This window comes from Mus musculus, chromosome 3 (genome assembly GCF_000001635.26).
Source record: "Mus musculus strain C57BL/6J chromosome 3, GRCm38.p6 C57BL/6J".
Classification (NCBI taxonomy): Eukaryota; Metazoa; Chordata; class Mammalia; order Rodentia; family Muridae; genus Mus; species Mus musculus.
Window position 1 is genome coordinate 117,352,534 of NC_000069.6, and position 17,966 is coordinate 117,370,499.

At 40.5% G+C, this 17,966-nt stretch overlaps 1 protein-coding gene across 1 annotated transcript in view; it reads right to left on the minus strand.

The window, feature by feature from the left end:
- Positions 1 to 8,343, minus strand: part of Plppr4 (phospholipid phosphatase related 4) — a 41,732-nt gene extending 33,389 nt beyond the window's left edge. Inside the window, exon 1 of the mRNA NM_177664.5 lies at positions 7,491 to 8,343. Coding sequence (NP_808332.3) covers positions 7,491 to 7,715 — 225 coding nt within the window. The 5' untranslated portion in view covers positions 7,716 to 8,343. The remainder of the gene's footprint in view (positions 1 to 7,490) is intronic.
- Positions 8,344 to 17,966: the final 9,623 nt, after the last annotated feature.

Consider the following 17,966-nt stretch of genomic DNA (forward strand, 5'->3'; position numbering starts at 1 on the left):
ATATATATATATATATATATATATATATATATACATATATATAGTTAACTTTAACTTTTTAAAACAGTTTTTTTACACACGACAGAACTACATCAGATGTTTTTGGGTTATGTAGCCAATTCTGTAATGAGAGTACTTAATTCTGTAATTTGTACAAGACTGTTTGTGAGAGAGCCCAGGCTTTTGTATGTTATAGCATCTACACACTCCAAGGGGACAATTGTTCTGTAAATGACAATTGATAAACATTTCCAGCATTAAAAACAATCCTTATTTCTCAAATGCAAGTCATCTTAGACAATCTGATGACTAAACAGGCCTCCAAGTCTCGCTCATAGGTTAGATCTCCAGTAAGCTCACATGCACTCACTCCTACCTCCAGTTTTCTTAAGATCTCTCTCCTCTAGCTTCACTGTGTATCGATTTGCTACAAGTCATTTATCCAGCCTTATCTCTTTGTGACCCTGTCCTACCCATGCCACTTCCTTTAAACTCAGCTTGAGGGCTTCCCTTCCATCCTGAGCATAGCTTTTCATGAATTTCCACAGGCACCTGATGAACACCATTTGTTCTGGCTAAAAAAGGACATTTTTGCAAGTGCACAATGACCATGGATTTCAAAATATCCATGCCAGAAGGAAATCACTTACCACCAAACAGGAAATAATAGCAGCAAAATTAAACTCAGTAGTGTAATACACAGAAAAATTTATTCTTCTGCTTTGGCAAACTCTCAACCAGACTTACTTAATCGCATGCCCTCTAGTACCATGAAGCTCGTTGAATCAAAGGCAGGCTCATCTCTTTAATTTACTTCGTCGCTAAATCCAGCATTGTTACTGGAAGTATGCATGGTGTAACATGGTACAGTCATAGCGTGTGAGCAAAACTGGGCCTGATTCAAATCTTGGCTTCATCCTTTTACTCTAATGTCTCTGCAAAGATATTTGTCTCTGAGCTACCATTTTCATATTTAAAATGCAAAGATAATAATGCCTTGTTAGCAGCTAGGCATATTTCTAACACTTGGGAATCCAAGGTCCCAATATGAGGCAAGCTTAGGATAGAAACTGAAATCTGGTTACAAGAAACAAAAACAGAAACAAAAACCACCCAACCAACCAAACAAACAAAAAAACAACAACAACAAAAAAAAACAAAACAAGACAAAACAAAAAACACTCAAGCCAACAAGAACAAACTACCTCCTTTGTGTAATGGTTCTGAGGATGGATGATAATGTAACCAGAGCTTCTGCCACATAAAATACACTTGAAATTTACTAAATTTTATTATTATTATTAAGATCATTGTCACCACCATTATCAACAACACTATCATTATAACTCTCTTTGAAGCCAACAGAAAAGAACTAATACTTTCCTGATATAAAAAATGTAGGACATTTACTCATGGAGAAAAGATAGAGATTGTGCCTTTGAAGAGAGAGAGGAGAAGTCACTAACAGAGAGTTGTGTGCTTGAAACTTGCTGTTGGAGAAGTGTCCTCATTTAACCCTATCTCTAGGACTTGGAAATCTATTCTCTTCTTTCCTACTTTCCTACTTTGCATCAATTTGTGGATTGTAACCAACTGGGGAGGGGTGATTTGCCAGCTCATCGCACTTGGCAGAGTCTAGAAGAGTTTTTTGAGGAGACTATCTCTATCTGGTTTAGAAAAGATGGAAAAAGTCACAGTTACTATTTTGGTACGTGGAAAATCAGTGATGTTGTGATACTATTTTTCTTGCTGATATTAATGTTCATGTAAAATGAAAATAAACTATATTTTACAGAAAGATGAAATAAGCTATGTAAACTTGACAAAACGATGATCTGGAATATGGAAATGTTGTGGATTCATATTAAAGTTAAGATACAAATATCTTGAAAAATTTCTCCAAAGAAATAATTTTATTTACCTTTAGGTTAAAAGGCCTGGGTTATATGTTTCTGACTCTGTTTTATATTTTCTCACACCACCAATGTGTCTGGGTGCAGAGTTTTGAGCGTGTGCATGAATTTACATAAAACAAAAGATTGTGGTCTTATCTTTATATGTATCCCCTTAAAATACATTAAACATTTCTTCCTCTTCTACAGGTAAGCATTATCTCACAGATTGAAAAATATGCTACAAAGCTGAACAATGTTAAAATAAAAAGAAATCTGTTTCTTATTTATTCCCTTATTTCCCTTTCATAATTTCCATTTGGGGACTTTACAAATGGTTTATTATTTACATGACATGTTGAATGACCTTGAAGTACTGTGACTAATGAGAAAAGATTATGTGCCTGAGCATAGGGGGTTGTTATAGGGCTGTGCATAAAGGGGATCCACCCGGACTGCCAGCTTCAGGGGATGTAAGACTCAGTGATTAAGCCTGGACAGCCTTTGGCTGGTGCTAGCTAGCTAGCTATGCTCCCAGCTGCAGTCACCAAAACAGGAGAGACAGGTATCACTTGGAGAAGGCTTTGCAAACTAAAATTCAAGCACATATTAGCCTACTTTTGGTTTAATATAATACTACATTGGATGTCTTCTTGTTTAAGGGTCTGGTCTATCCATAGGCGGTCTTTCTTTTCTCATGTTGAAAAGTGGAAAACTGAATTATCCAATTAATCAATAAAGTAGGGTGCTATTCTAGAAGCCATCTTGCTTTGCAATTTACCACAGGATGTTACTGCCAACCATGAACATTTTTATCAGCAAAACAGAAGACAAAAGAAAACAACAATAACAATGATGACGATGACGATGACGATGACAACAACATCCTTCCCATTAACTTACTGTCAAGCATGATTGTGAACCAGGACAGGTTTGCTTGAACTTAGAAGCTAACCAGTGTGACTTGTGCTCACAGGATTATAGAGGTGCTTTGCCAGAGTAAGTGGGCTGGATCATCTCTGTTCCTTGACTAACCTGGGGACACTAGCTGCTGGCTGGTGAGAGAGTGTGGCGTGTGCACACTGTCTGCTAAGTGTTTGTGCTGAGCGTCTTCCAGCTGAGGACAGCTGAGCTGAGGATGCAGGTCTCTCCCACCTCTGAGAATGTGCTCACACCTTACCGTAGCTTCCTGCTTTGTTGTTGCTGGTTTGTCTGCTTGTTTTCTTTATGAGTCGGGGTCTAAGATATGTTGCTAAGGCTGGCTTCAAACTCCTTGGCCCAAGGGATCACCTCAGCCCATCCTCCGAGGTGCCATCTTCTTGCTCTTAACAGAGAAGAAGCAGAAGGAGTAACTGCCTGTGTGTGTATTCTCTCTGTAAGTGGCATGTACCAGTCTGTGATGCTGAACATGAAGTTTGATTTGGTACCCACTCTGTCTCAAATTTTGCTTTATAAGCTTGGCTATGTTATTTAATTTCTATCTATTTCTTTTTAAAAATCTAGACAACAATGTCCTCTTTTATTGAAAATGACATTTATTTATTTATTCATTGTGTTTGTATGTATGCATGCATGCATGCATGTATGTATATATGTGTGTGCATATGTATGAATGTATGCATTTATGTATATATGCATGTATGTATGTTGTACATTTTGATACAGAGGTAAAAGGGCAACATGTGGGAGTGAGTCTATCCTCTCCTTCTAACCCTCCTACCATGTTGGTGGCAGGTACTGAAGTTAGGTCACTGGGCTTGAGCCACCCCACCGACTCAATGGCTTTTTTTTTTTTTAACTGAAGACTGAGCTAAAAGGTGCATGCTCTTCTAACGGCTTTACAAAGAAAACTCATATTCCCTATACAAAGCCAAGAGCACTCCACTGTCTTTAACCATGACCAATATTACAGACTGTATCCAGGGACCCTGTGAAACTCAAGCATCTTCTAGAAACTTGGGAGGTGACCGCTTCTGGGGAACAGTGTGAGTGAAGAAGTAGAATTTGTTCAACCTGGAAGGGGAAAGAGTCCACCTCAGGTCAAGGGCAATTGTACAAGAGGAAATGAAAGAACACAATGTAGTCATCTTACAGACATGATGCCTGAACCACTGAATGTACTCTGTAGCTAAGCAATAGGCATCTTATTTTCTATCATAGATGAATATATGTATATTCATATTGAGGCTACATGATTTTTATCACATAAAAGGAAATAGACAGCTAGAGAGCTAATGTGGTCAAAATTATGCACAACACGGCACAGGTGATGTTTGAACCAGGTCAATCTATCTTTAAGGTTCATTGTGTTCCCAATCAATCAAATGTTGCTAGACATTGCAGTTGACAGAACTGTATCTAGGTTTATTTTATCCCTCTCTGGTCCATGTGAAATTTTACCAGTTAAGTTCCTTTGTGTAATGGAAAAAAGAAAGCATCTTCAATAAATGATGCCGGTCTAACTGGCAGTCAGTATGTAGAAAAATGAAAAATGACTCATATTTGTCATCTTGCACAAAGTTCAAGTCCATATGGATCAAAGACCTCAACATAAAACCAGGTACACTGAATCTAATAGAAAAGAAAGTGGGAAAGAACCTCAAACTCATGGGCATGGGGGTGGGGTGGGGATTTCCTAAACAGAACTTCAATGGCTCAGGCTCTAAGATCAAGAATTTATAAATGGTACTGAATGAAACTGAAAAGCTTCTGTAAGGCAAAGGACATAGTCAATAGGACAAATCGTCAACCTACAGATTGGGAAACCATATTCTGATAGAGGGCTAATATCCAAAATATATAAAGAACTCAAGAAGCAAAGAACAATCTAAAATGGCCCACACCTTAAAGAAAGACAAGACCTGAAGACTTTTCTCCCCTGAATACTGGCCGTCTCACTGTCTTTATGTTACTTCAGTTATACTCTCTATGCTGATATGTGATGGAAGGAGATTTACTTGAATTTTGTCAATCTATCTTAATCCCCGAGTCATGGGGAACTATGTCCCAAAGTCAAGGGACATTCCTCTAGTGCTTTTAAATTGACATGTTAATTCAAGTTCTGTTTATTCATCTTGCAAAAGAGACTCATCCTGCAGATTCCTCCCACTAGCTTCAAAATGAGTCATTTCTAAGGAGCTGGGTAGTGCTTGCTGCCAACTCCTAAATAGCTGGAAGAATGATGCCTTCTTCCCTCTTCTACAATCTCTTTAGAGGTTCATCGTGCATTCAAGTTTCAGGGAGACAATTTGCCATCCAATTTTGGAGGTCTCTATTAGAAGTCTATTACCACCCCCAAATACAGTGTTATAGATACTCATTTTAATCTCACGAGGCAGGCACAGTGGCCCATGCCTCTCATCCCAGCATGTGCAAAGTACAGTCAGGAGGGTCAGGGATTTAAGGCCAGTCTTGCTACTAGTTAAGTTGAAGCCAGCTTGGGCTCCCTTGGCATCCTATTTCAAAACACAACCAAAAATCAAAATAAGAAAATGCAAACAAAATCTTATAATAAACTCAATGATTTATTTCAAGTCATCTTTCTGTAACTTCTCTGGCTTAATGAATTCATAGAAGGTGTCAGAGTGGGTCAATGTGAAAATAATGATTTCCATTCCTGGAAAATGTATAACATTTGTAAGATTTTTTTTCTCCTAGAGACACAATTCCAATGAATTATAAAACATCTTTACTTTTAAGATCCTAAGTTAAAGGGTATGTAGTCCATGAAAAGTTTCTCAAGAGTCAGTAGCATTCTTTAAGAGAATGATTGAATTTTTTGGTTTGTAGCCTCATTCATTGAGATTACAAACATATACAGCTGTGTTCTGGTGTAGTCAGCTTCCAGCTGACCTCGGATGAGTATCTCTTAGGGACAGACCCCCAAAATCATTAATTTCTCTCCAATAAACATAAAAGATTTAGATATGATTAAAAGTGCTTTAGCAAAAAAAAAAAAAAAAAAAAAAAAGAAAAAAAAGAAAAAAAAAAAACACTACTAAATGGATCAGCAGTGCTACAAGTGGTTTAGCCACTGATGTAGAAGCAGGCAGCTCAGAGTCCCATTCCTTGATTCTGTTCACTGAGCCTTCTGGGCACACATAGCCATAGCCTCAAGATTCCTTGTAAAAAAGGATAATAGATGAAACAATGATTTTAAGCAAACAGGGTCTCTCTCTCTCTTCCCCTCCCCCCCACATCTGCTTCTTTTCTATAGGTCTGAGATGAAGGGAAAGGTTGACAGGTCATTTCTCTGAAACTTATGCAGGTCATATACACCTCTCTTAAAACTTAAATCTTTCAAAAAATATATGGCACATAAAAGAAACTCTGAGATATACAGCAATATCAAAGGAGAGCCTTGACAGAAGATGTCTTCTCCAAGTTTCAACATAGTAGCTCTTCCCCAATCCAGATCAACCTCTCAGTCACCAAACACAGAGTCTGCTGTCTGTGCTTGGAAGTGAGCACCTCCATGTTTGGCTAAAAAGACAAGGAAGGAAGGCTATGTATAATGCAGCAACCGTTTCAGAATTCCCTATTCAACCTGAGATGTAATTACACAAACCACAGTTTTACCCTTGGAACTGTTAGATCTTCTTCCTAAATGTATCCTTGCTTCACCTGTAATTTAAGAAACCCCTTGCTTAAAAATGTCTTCCAAATGCAATGAATCACAGTACATGGAATCCTGTACCTGTCAATCTTTACACCCCTCCCATAAACTGTTCCTCCCTCAAATGCTGCATTAGGTAAGCCAGAGGTTCATTATGAGTGCAACTCCATATTAATTGCTTAACCGAAATATTGCTCAGGTCAGAATAAAAGCACAGATACACACACACACACACACACACACACACACACACACACACACACAAAGTGAACTCAGATGATGTCATACATTTGAAATATATATTCACTCGTTTATGCATATATCTACACTGAGCTATATATATATGTACATGGATATATGTATGTGTCTGTGCACACACCCACACACACCATGGCTAAAGGCCAGTCGATTGTTGACTGACATCTAGAAATGACCCAATTTTAGAAGCAGATGAAGTACCATAGCAACTGTAGTAGGAGACGGGTTTAGGGGGGTTAATAGAAGCCACCGATAATCCTAATACCACATAAACATTTCTGGTCCTACAGTCTAGGCAAAACTGTATGCTTTTGAATTCCCACCAAAAGCTCACAGAGTTCTAGAAATAGTCAGCAAATTGAAAAACACAAATTTCAAAATACAGGCATCATGGCCCCTCTGGGGCACTGATATATGCTGTGCACAACTGGCGCTACAGGGCCAAAAACTAGACCAGTACTCTCACAGGTATCCCTTCCTGGAAGGCCACCCAGCAAGCCGCCCCTAGTGATAACCAGGCGGTGCTGGCAGGTGTCCACAGGCAGACTCAGGGGAGCTCTGGAGAAAAACCTGTGGGAGGAAAGGGAAAGGGTCGAGCATTTAGGAAAGGCAGTGGCTCAAGCCCTTGGTGCTCCGGTGTGGTCACCAATCCCGCCCAGGACCCGAATTAGCTCCGGAGCTGTCCGGAAAGATCTGCATTATGCCAGGGCGCTGGGCCAACTCACCTCAACGAAATAAAAACAGGGCAGGAGGGTGACGCTGTCCTTGATCACTTTGCCCTTTGGCCTCTCCTTCGCCGACATCCCGGCCGCCTGCCGGGCTCCAAGTCCTCCCCCGGGCGAGGTGTGCACCGTGCGGCCACCGAGGCGAGCTGCCTGCTCCAGCCGCAAGCGCCCGGCGCCGCTGATGTCACATTCCCCGCGGGCACCGCTGGAACCAGCGCGCTGCATGCAGCGCCCCCGCCTTTTCCCCGCCCCTCTTTGCAGTAACCCCGCGGATCCCCGAGCCCGAGCCCGCAGGTCTTCTTCAGCCTGGCTTTAGTCCGTGTTTTGCGGGCAAGGGATAGCAGCTCCCTCTCCAAGCTGTTGCTGAGATGGCTTCCCCTCCCTGCCACTCTCCCTGGGCTCTCTCTCCACCGCCCAAGCCGTGAGGCTCCTCTGCTGGCTGGTTGAGCTTGACGTCAAAAATAGGGAAGAGTGGGGGGAAGCACTCCTGGTTTCTGTAGAAGCAAGGCTGAGGAGCCAAGTCACCTGGTCTCACAAGGTCCCCTACCTGGGGTTCCTCTTGCCTTCCTAGAAAACAGAAGCCTGTTTTCTAATGGTAGCACCGTTATCCGCCCTATCCATAGCAAAAGAGACCTCCTACCTGTGCAAAATTAAAACTCGGACTTCATAAGGACAAGTAGGCCACAGAAGGAATTCACTGGGAGCTGGCTGCTACCCAAGCGTGACAGCCCTGCCTGCTGATCTCTAGGGAGGTAACTCCCAGGGAAGCACCTAGAAAAAGCTCCAATCAGCTGGGGAACAGAGTGAAAATTTCCTGCATCTGAAGAGAAAGGGTAAATGGGGCATCATCGCTGGCCCCAAAGCTCAGGAAATATTCTAACCACATTCTTATTCCCTAGTGCACTGTGGGAATCACAGCCGTAACTATGGAAGCATGACTCCAAACACTGGAGTCTAAGCCCAAGCCCTGGTTGTCAGGGTCCGTGGTTGCTCTCACATTTATGATTCTTTTCGCAAACCATCAGTGTCAAGTGCTACAGCAGAAGCACTCAAGGGACACAAAGCAACACATGGGGATATCACCCACTTCTGTCCCTATCTGTTCTAGGTCATTTCTTGCTCTTCCAAAGTTTCCCTGTCAATCACACGACTTTGAATCCCCAGCCTACTTTTCAGCTGGCTTTTTCCATTGCTGCTCCAGTGGGGTTTTGGCAAGCTAGATGCCATATTCATAACATTCACATTTTACTACCCATGCGGCATCTTGCCTCTACTCCTTCTGCCAAGATTAGGTTTCAGAGTCCTGCAGTGCAATTGCTCATGTACCATACTATTCAGTGAAACTCTACCCCAGGTAAATAAGATGTTTATCTGAACAGCTAAATACAGTAGAATAAAACCACAACACGTGACCTTGGGACCATGGCTTAAGTCCCCCCACCTTCCAAACCTAGTGTGTCCTTCTTAGCTGGTCTTGGTTCCATACATATCTTCTCCTAACTTCTCAAAAGCCACACAACCATCTAGCTTTATCTTACTCAGAGAATAGAAGCTATAGAAAAAGACTATATTATCCCATATTATTATTCAAAACAGAGTACTCACCCTCCCTCCCCCCCCCCCCCCACCGCGGGTCACTACCATGTCTTGTTTTGATTGGCAGGAAAAAAAAAAGAGTCCTTACAAATTTTAAGCCATGCCTTACCCCTCACACAGTAGCCCAAAGGTACTTCTGAAAAGCAATTACTGATTTCATTTCTCTGGTTAACCCTTCTAGAAGCTTCCCACTATGTGTAACCCTCACCCCCACCCCCACCTCTTTATTTTACCTGGAATCCTGATGGACATTCTACCTGATGAACTGCACTAGTTTTTCTGATTCTGATGGTGAGGGGACCCAAAACCTTTGTACTTACTATGTCTCTCTGTTGATGAACGCAGTTCTATCAACATTGCACAGTTAATCACTAACATACTTCATGACTCTGCTCAAAATTTAGAAACTCTGTCAAATTTTTCTTGACATACTAAGTAATGGTCACAAATCAAATCTTCAGTTCCCTCCTCTACCTCCTCTGCCTCCTTCTTCTTTTCTTCTTCCTCTTTCCTCCCCCTCCCCTTTCTCCTTCCTTATCCCCCTACTTCTCCTTCTCCTCCTCTCCCTCTTCCCCACTTCCTTTCCCCCTCCTCCCTTCCTCCTCTTCTCCCTCTCTCCTCTTCCTCCTCCTCCCATTTTAAAGGTTTATCCTTTTACTTATATGAGTGCTTTGTCTGTATATATGCTACATACCACACAATGTTATTGGACCCTATATAGATAGTTGTAAGCTACCATGTGATTGCTGAGAAACTGAACTTAGGCTCTCTAGAAGAGCAGAGCAGGCAATGCTTTGAACTGCTTAGCCATCTCTCCAGCCTCTTCTTTTTTCTTTTACAGTATGTTATTTCATTTTTAGAATGCATCATTATTTTAATAGTTTACCAAATATTTCACCCATCTGAAGTTTTTATTTTCAGATAAGGAAACTGAATTGATGAGTTGAGTTAAAGTGTCCTTTCCCACTATTCATGGAGAGCCAATCTCCTCCCATCACTTCCTGCTGTCTGGAACTACCATGCTTCCAAAGCTATATGATGAGTTCTGATGAAGACATTCTCTTTTTGAAAAGGGAATATGTCCTCACATAGTCTGTTCAAGTGCTTCAAGTACTGCTGAATGAAAATTAAATAAACTTGATAAATCGAAGAGAGATAACTACCACACAAACACTCCCAGGAGAATACTTGGCTATGGGCACCCGAAACCAACTTAGAAACAACTTTCTTCTTTGATAGCTGAGAAAGCTGACAGATTGAATAATGATGTCAAGTGTATTTTGGGGCATTTTTTTCCAGGTTATTGGTGCTGTGAAATATTCTGTCTTGAAATGTCAGACAGCTGCTTTTTCAGTGGGTGCCCTTTTTCAATGGAACAAGATTTCCATTGAAAACATCCACACTCTGGGAAGCATATTAAACTGCTTCTTCACTGCAGTTAGCATCCATGTCCTTTCTTGTCCCAGATGTGAATTGTTTACATGGTGACAATGGGTAGAGCGTAGTTCTTAGTTTAAGAATACCTCTTGGTGGCCTCAACGTTGTAGGTGGTTTGTAAAATCTTTTTTTTTTCTACTAAGTTCTATATAGCTGGCCCTAAATTTGTGCTAGTTTGCAGTGAAGTGTTGAGAAACATGGGCACAGATATTGACTATCTTTTTCTTCATTGCTACATTATGCAAAATTTCCCATGTACCTTACAGGAGAGCACTGAAAAGAAGCTAATTAAAGTATTAAATGGCCACATCTGTCAGTCTAAACACTCCATCATTCTTAATTTTTGTCTCTCATACTTAGTCTCTAAATCTTTTGACTTTCCAATAAATGTTGGTCCTTTTCTATTATTTTTGCTATAAACATGAATTGAAACATAGTTTCTGAAAAAATGACAGACAGAACCAGCTGGCATACCAACATGGATCTGGGAAAGTTTTTGAGACTCCACCCCTAGATAAAATGTTACAGTAGATCAATGGCTGCTGAGAGAGGGTAAGATATATATATATATATATATATATATATATATATATATATATATATATGTATGTATGTATTACATATATACATATATGTGTATATATGCTATATATTATATGTATTGTATATATGCCATATATTATATATGTACTACAACATAAGTTATGAGTGAAAGTACTGAGTATATGTATGTTTGTATGTGTAACAAGAATAAAGAGAGTATGTGTTTGAAAGAGACTGGGGACACAGGAAGAGTTGGAGAAGAGGAAGAGGAAAATAGATGTAAATTTATTTCTCATGTATGAAACGAACAAAAAAATACATTAAAATAAAAGTTGTTGGGAATTTTCACCTGAAGTCCAGCTCCAAATTCTTGCAACCTATTTTTGAAGTTCCGCCACTAGATTCCCCTGTCTCAGGCACCTATTGGTGCCTCTCTCTGTATGTGTGTCCCCACTTCAATAAGTTTTTTAAGCCCTGTATGCGCTATGATTATTTTGCTTTTATGAATCCCCATGTGTCATTCTCTCAGAAGTGAACTCAGATGCTATGCATATGAATTCTGTCCACTCTCTGCAGGATCTTGTTGTGCCCTGAGTCCACAGGAAACCTAGACGGACCCAAGAATGATTTCAAAGTCCACTGTAACTTGAAAAAGAGTCTTTTATTATTACAAGTTGGAACTCAAATCACCTGCCTCGCACTCACTGTGTGAATGCTGGCAGTTGACCTTGAGTCCAGAAAACACCGGACAGTATAGTTAGGAATCCCGTGAATGTTCACAGAAAAGGGGAGTAGAGGGCTGTAATCATTTGGTGGAATGGTACTGAAGTGGGAAAGGGGCGTTAATGGGTGTCTGTTCAGGGACTAATTTTATGGCAGTCATAACTGTCTGTGACCTGACCTCTGATCTCCCTTGAGCTTGTTATTTCTCTAAGGTCTCAAGGAGAGGCACCTGAAGAGTACTTCTGCTTTTCAGGAGGAGGATTGGCTTTTGGAAACACAAAGGTGGGGAGGATGTCTAGTGCTGTCTCCTCAAAATGTCCTCATTATGGGTAGTGTTATGGGTAGTGCCATTCTAACACTAGGGGAGGGAGAGGATGAAGGCTTGCTCCCTGCAGGAGGATGAAGCACAGAAACCAGTTTTCTGCATATTGTGCTTGCCTCAGGCTGGAGGGAGGACAGGAGCTTTAATGGGGGAAGGGGATGCAGAGGCAAACTGTCTATGCACAACACCAAAGTCTCTCTAGTATTAGTAATTGGGGGGGGTTACAACACTCTCAGTGACCTCTCTCTCCAAACACCATTCCCCTCCTCAATTGTACAATCTAGAACTTTTTTTTTTTTTTTAATTTTTCGAGACAGGGTTTCTCTGTATAGCCCTGGCTGTCCTGAAACTCACTTTGTAGACCAGACTGGCCTCGAACTCAGAAATCCGCCTGCCTCTGCCTCCCAAGTGCTGGGATCAAAGGTGTGCGCCACCACCGCCCGGCTAGAACTTCATTATGAACAATTTTGTTTTAGCATATATATTCTGATACTTCTAATTAAAAAAAATTATTAGAAAAAATATCAATGGTATTTTTCTTCTACCCAACTCTTCTTTTTCATTCCTTCTCTCACGATTTTTATTTGTCACTGTCTTAGTCAGGATTTCTATTCCTGCACAACATTATGACTAAGAAGCAAGTTGGGGAGGAAAGGGTTTATTCAGCTTACACTTCGCACACTGCTGTTGATCACCAAAGGAAGTCAGGCCTGGAACTCACAGAGGCCAGGAAGCAGGAGCTGATGCAGAGGCCATGGAGGGATGGATGTTGTTTACTGGCTTGCTTCCTCTGGCCTGCTCTGCTTGCTTTCTTATAGAACCCAAGACTACCACCCCAGGGATGGTACCACCCACAAGGAGCCTTTCCCCCTTGATCACTAATTGAGAAAATGCCTTACATTTGGATCTCATGGAGGCATTTCCTTGACTGAAGCTCCTTTCTCTGTGATAACTCCAGCTGTGTCAAGTTGACACAAAACTAGCCAATACAGTCACCATCTCCATGATGTTGTAAGTGCTACTTATTTAATTTATTTCAATAATTTCCTTTTATGATAAATCTTGTATCTTTGCACCAGGAAATTTTTCTTAAGGTCTAGTAATGATTGGGCTGCTCCTTAGTGCAAATGTTTAAGAAGGGGTTGAGGATAAAACCCAGTGGGTAAACTGCTCAATGTTTAAGTCTGAGGAGTTGAGTTCAGATCTTCAGAACCAACAAAGAAGCTAAGCGTGGCAGCACACATTTGTAATCCCAGCCCTGGGAACGCAGAAATAAGCAGATTCCCAGTAGCTCAATGGCCATCCAGTGTAACTAGCCAATCAGTGAGTTGCAGGTTCACTGACAAGATCCTGTTTCAAAAAGTAGGATGAAAAGTGACAAAGTACTGTACTTATTATTGACCATTGGCCCCCACATACATGTGTATAGACAGTATGCATACCTTCATTCACATGGCATCCTGTCACATTACAAACAATCTGTAAGTTAGAAACAAAGAAAATGGGGCTAGAGAGATGGCTCAGTGCTTAAGAGCAGTGATTGCTCTTCTAGAGAGCTTGAGTTCAATTCTCAGAAACCACATGGTGACTCACAACCATCTGTAATGGGATCTGATGCCCTCTTGTGTTGTGTCTGAAGACAGCTACAAATCAAACTAAACCAACCAACCAACCAACCAACCAACCAACCAACCAAACCAGAAACAAACAAAACAATACAAAGAATCGATGAAACCAAGAGCTGGTTCTTTGAGGAAATCAAATCAACAAGATAGATAAACCCTTAGCCAAGCAAACCAAGAGACAGTATTCAAATAGACAAAATCAGAAATGAAAAGGGAGACGTAACAACTGACACAGGAAATTCAAAGAATCTTTAGGTCTCATTTCAAAAGACTGTACTCCACAAAATTGGAAAATCTTAATGAAATGGATAATTTTCTAGACAGATACCACTTACCAGAGTTAAATCAAGATCAGGTAAACTATTAAACAGTCTTATAACCCCTAAAGAAATAGAAGCAGTCATTAAAATCTCCCAACACAAAAAAGCCCAGGGCCAGATGATTTTAGTGCTGAATTCTATCAGACTGTCTAAACTATTCTGCAAAATAGAAACAGAAGGAATACTGCCAAACTCATTTTATGCAGCCACAGTCACCCTGATACCTAAACCACACACAGATTCAACAAAAAAGAGAATTTCAGACCATTTTCCCTTACCAATATTGATGCAAAAATAGTCAATAAAATGCTTGCAAACCAAATCCAGGAACATATCAAAGACATCATCCATCATGATCAAGTAGTCTTCATCCCAGGCATGCAAGGATGGTTTTCTATATGATAATCTATCAATGTAACCCTTCATATATGCAAACTGAAAAAAAATCACACAATCACCTCATTGAATGCTGAAAAAGCCTTTGACATTAAAGGTAGTACAGAAATCAGGGGTATAGGGCATATACCCTATAAACATAATTAAAGCAACATACAGCAAGCCAATAACCAGCATCAAACTAAATGGAGAGAAATTAAAACTATTTCCATTAAAATCAGTGACAAGACAAGGCTGCCCACTCTCTTTCTATTTATTCAATATAGTATTTGAAGTTCTAGCCAGAGTAATAAGACAACTAAAGAAGACCAAGGGGATACAAATTGGAAAGGAAGAAGTCAAAGTATTGCCATTTGCAGATGAAATTACAGTATACATAAGCGATCTCCTAAAATTCTACCAGGGAACTCGTACAGCTGATATACACCTTCAGCAACATGGCTGGATACAAAATTAACTCAAAGAAATCAATGTATACAAATAAAAGATCCTTTATACAAATGATAAAAGGGCTAGAAAAGAGATTAGTGAAATGACATCCTTTACAATAGCTATGAATAATAACATATCTTGGTGTAACTCTAACCAAGCAAGTAAAAGATCTGCATGACTAGAATTTCAAGTCCTTGAAGAACAAAATTGATGAAGCTATCCAAAGATGGAAAGATCCCCCATGCTCATGAATAGGTAGGATTAACATAGTGAAAATGACCGTGTTAGCAAAAGCAATCAACAGATTCAATGCAATACCCATCAAAACCCCCTCCCCCCCCAAATTATAAGACCTTGAAAGAGCAATTCTCAACTTCATATAGTAAAACAAAATAAAACAAAAACAAAAACAAAACCAAGGACAGTTAAAACGATCCTGAATAATAAAAGTACTTTGAAAGGAATCACCATCCCTAAACTCAAATTGTACTACAGAGCAATAGTGATAAAAACCGCACGTTATTGATACAGAAACAGGCACAATGGTCAATGGAATTGAATAGAAGATATAAACCCATGTATCTTTAACACTTTATTTTTGATAAAGGAGCCAAAACCATACAATGGGAAAATGAAAGGATCTTCAACAAATGGTCCTGGACTAACTGGATCTCTACATGGAGAGGCATGAAAATAGATTCATACTTATTACCCTGCACAAAACTCAAGTCCAAGTGAATCAAGGACCTCAACATAAAGCCAGATACACTAAATCTTATAGAAGAGAAAGAAGAAAATACCCAGGAAACCATTGGTACAGAAGAAAATTTCATGAACAGAACACCAATGGCTCAGGCTCTAAGATGAACAACTGATAAGTGGGACCTTATGAAATTGCAAAGCTTCTTCTGTAAGGCGAAGGACACTATCAATAGGACAAATCTGTAGTCCACAGATTGAAAAAGTATCTTCACCAATCCTACATCTGACAGAAGTCTAATACCCAAAATTTACAGAGAACTCAAGAAGTTAGACACCAACAACCCAAACAACCAAATTAAAAATGGGGGGGGGGGGATGTACAGAAGTAAACAAAATTCTCAACAGAGAAATCTCAGATGGCTAAGAAACACTAATATTCAAAGTCCTTAGTTATCAGGGAAATGCAAATCAAAAGATATATGAGGTTCAATCTTACAGCCACCAGAATAGCTAAGATCCAAAACTCAAGAGATAACACATGCTGTTGAGGATGTGGAGAAAGCGGAACATGCCTACATTGCTTGTGGGATTGCAAGCTGATACAACCACTTCCAAAATCAATTTGGCAGTTTTTCCAAAAACTCGGAATAGTTCTACCTCATGACCAAGCTATACCACTCCTGGGCATATACCCGAAGGATACTCCAACTTACTTCAAAGACACTTGTTCAACTATGTTCATAGCAGCTTTATTTGTAATAGCCAGAAATTAGATACAACCTGGATGTACCTTGATTGAAGAATGGATAAAGAAAATGTGGTACATCTACACAATGGAATAATATTTAGCTATTAAAAACTAAGATATTATGAAATTTTCAGGCAAACGGATGGAACTTGAGAATATCATCCTGAGTGAGGTGACCCAATCCCAAAAGGACATGAATGGTGTGTACTCACTTAAAAGTTAGTATTAGCCATTAAATACAGGTACCATGTTACACTTCACAGAGCTAAACCAGCAGAAAGGCTCAAGGGAGGAAGCTTGAATCTCACTTAGAAGGAGGAATAAAATAGTCATAAAAGGCAAATGGAGGGAGGTTACTGGCAGGAAGGGGAATTGGGAGGGGAATGGAGGGTTCAGGATCAGGTATGAGGAAGGACAGAAGAGATGGCTAGGTGGCCATGAAAATGAATGGAAATCTGCAAGTGATGGGGGTGAGGAGATGGGGGTGCATGTCCAGGACAGGACAGAGACCTGGGATAAGGGAGGCACCCAGGAATCAAAGAAAGTGACCTGGGCTGTGACTCACTACACTGGGGATATGGAACCTGAAGAGGCCACTTCCTCAGGCAAAGGCAAGGCAGGAACCTCACTGGAGCCATAGAAGACCAACTCACTCAGAGAACTTTCAACCCAAAATTTATCCCGAGCAGAAGAAATGCAGGCATGGGGGATGAATCAGTGACTGAGGGAATGGCCAACTAATAACTGGTCAAACTTGAGACCCATCCCATGGGCAATCACCAATTCCTAACACTATTAATGACACTATTATGCTTGCAGACAGGAGCATGTTATTCTCTGAGAGGCTCTACCCAGCAGCTGACTCAGATAGATACAGACACCCACAGTCAAATGGTGGATGGAGCTTAGGAACTCTTATGGAAGAGTAGAAGAAAGGGTTGTTAGCCCTGAAGGGGATAGGAACTTCACGGAAGACCAACAGAATCAACAAACCTGGACCTTTGGGGCTCTGACCATCAACCAAAGAATATACATAGGCTGGACCTAAGCCTCCCTGAACATATGTAGCAGATATGCAACTTGGCCTTCATGATAGTCCCAAACAACTGAAATTGAGGCTGTCCCAAAATCTGTTGCCTGTGTGTGGAATATGTTCTGCTAGCTTGCTTTGTCTTGCATTAGTGGGAGAGGAATCACCTAGCCTTGCAGAGACTTGAAGTGCCAGGGTGGGGGGATGATACAGGGGTCGGTGTGTTTCACCCTCTCAGATAAGAAGGGGAAGGGAGCATGGAGAAAGGATTGTGTGTTGGAGAGGGTGGCTGGGAGGGGGGCAGTGAGCAGGATGTAAAGTGAATAGATGCAAAAATTAAGTTAAATTAAAAAAAATTAATATGAAAAATGTTTAGTTCATTTTTTTCCTTCTTAACCATTAGCATAATGTTTTATATGTGTCTGGGTTTTTGTTTTTGAATCTTCATTGAATATAAGTCCCTTCATTTCCATCCTCTAGTAATGTCTTAAATCCTTTAGGCACTATGAGAAGATCCTGTTCTTTTACAAAGGTGTTGGGCGTCATGTATAACTATGGTAGGTGCATTTGACCATGTGCCAGAGGGTTGTAATGCTTCATTT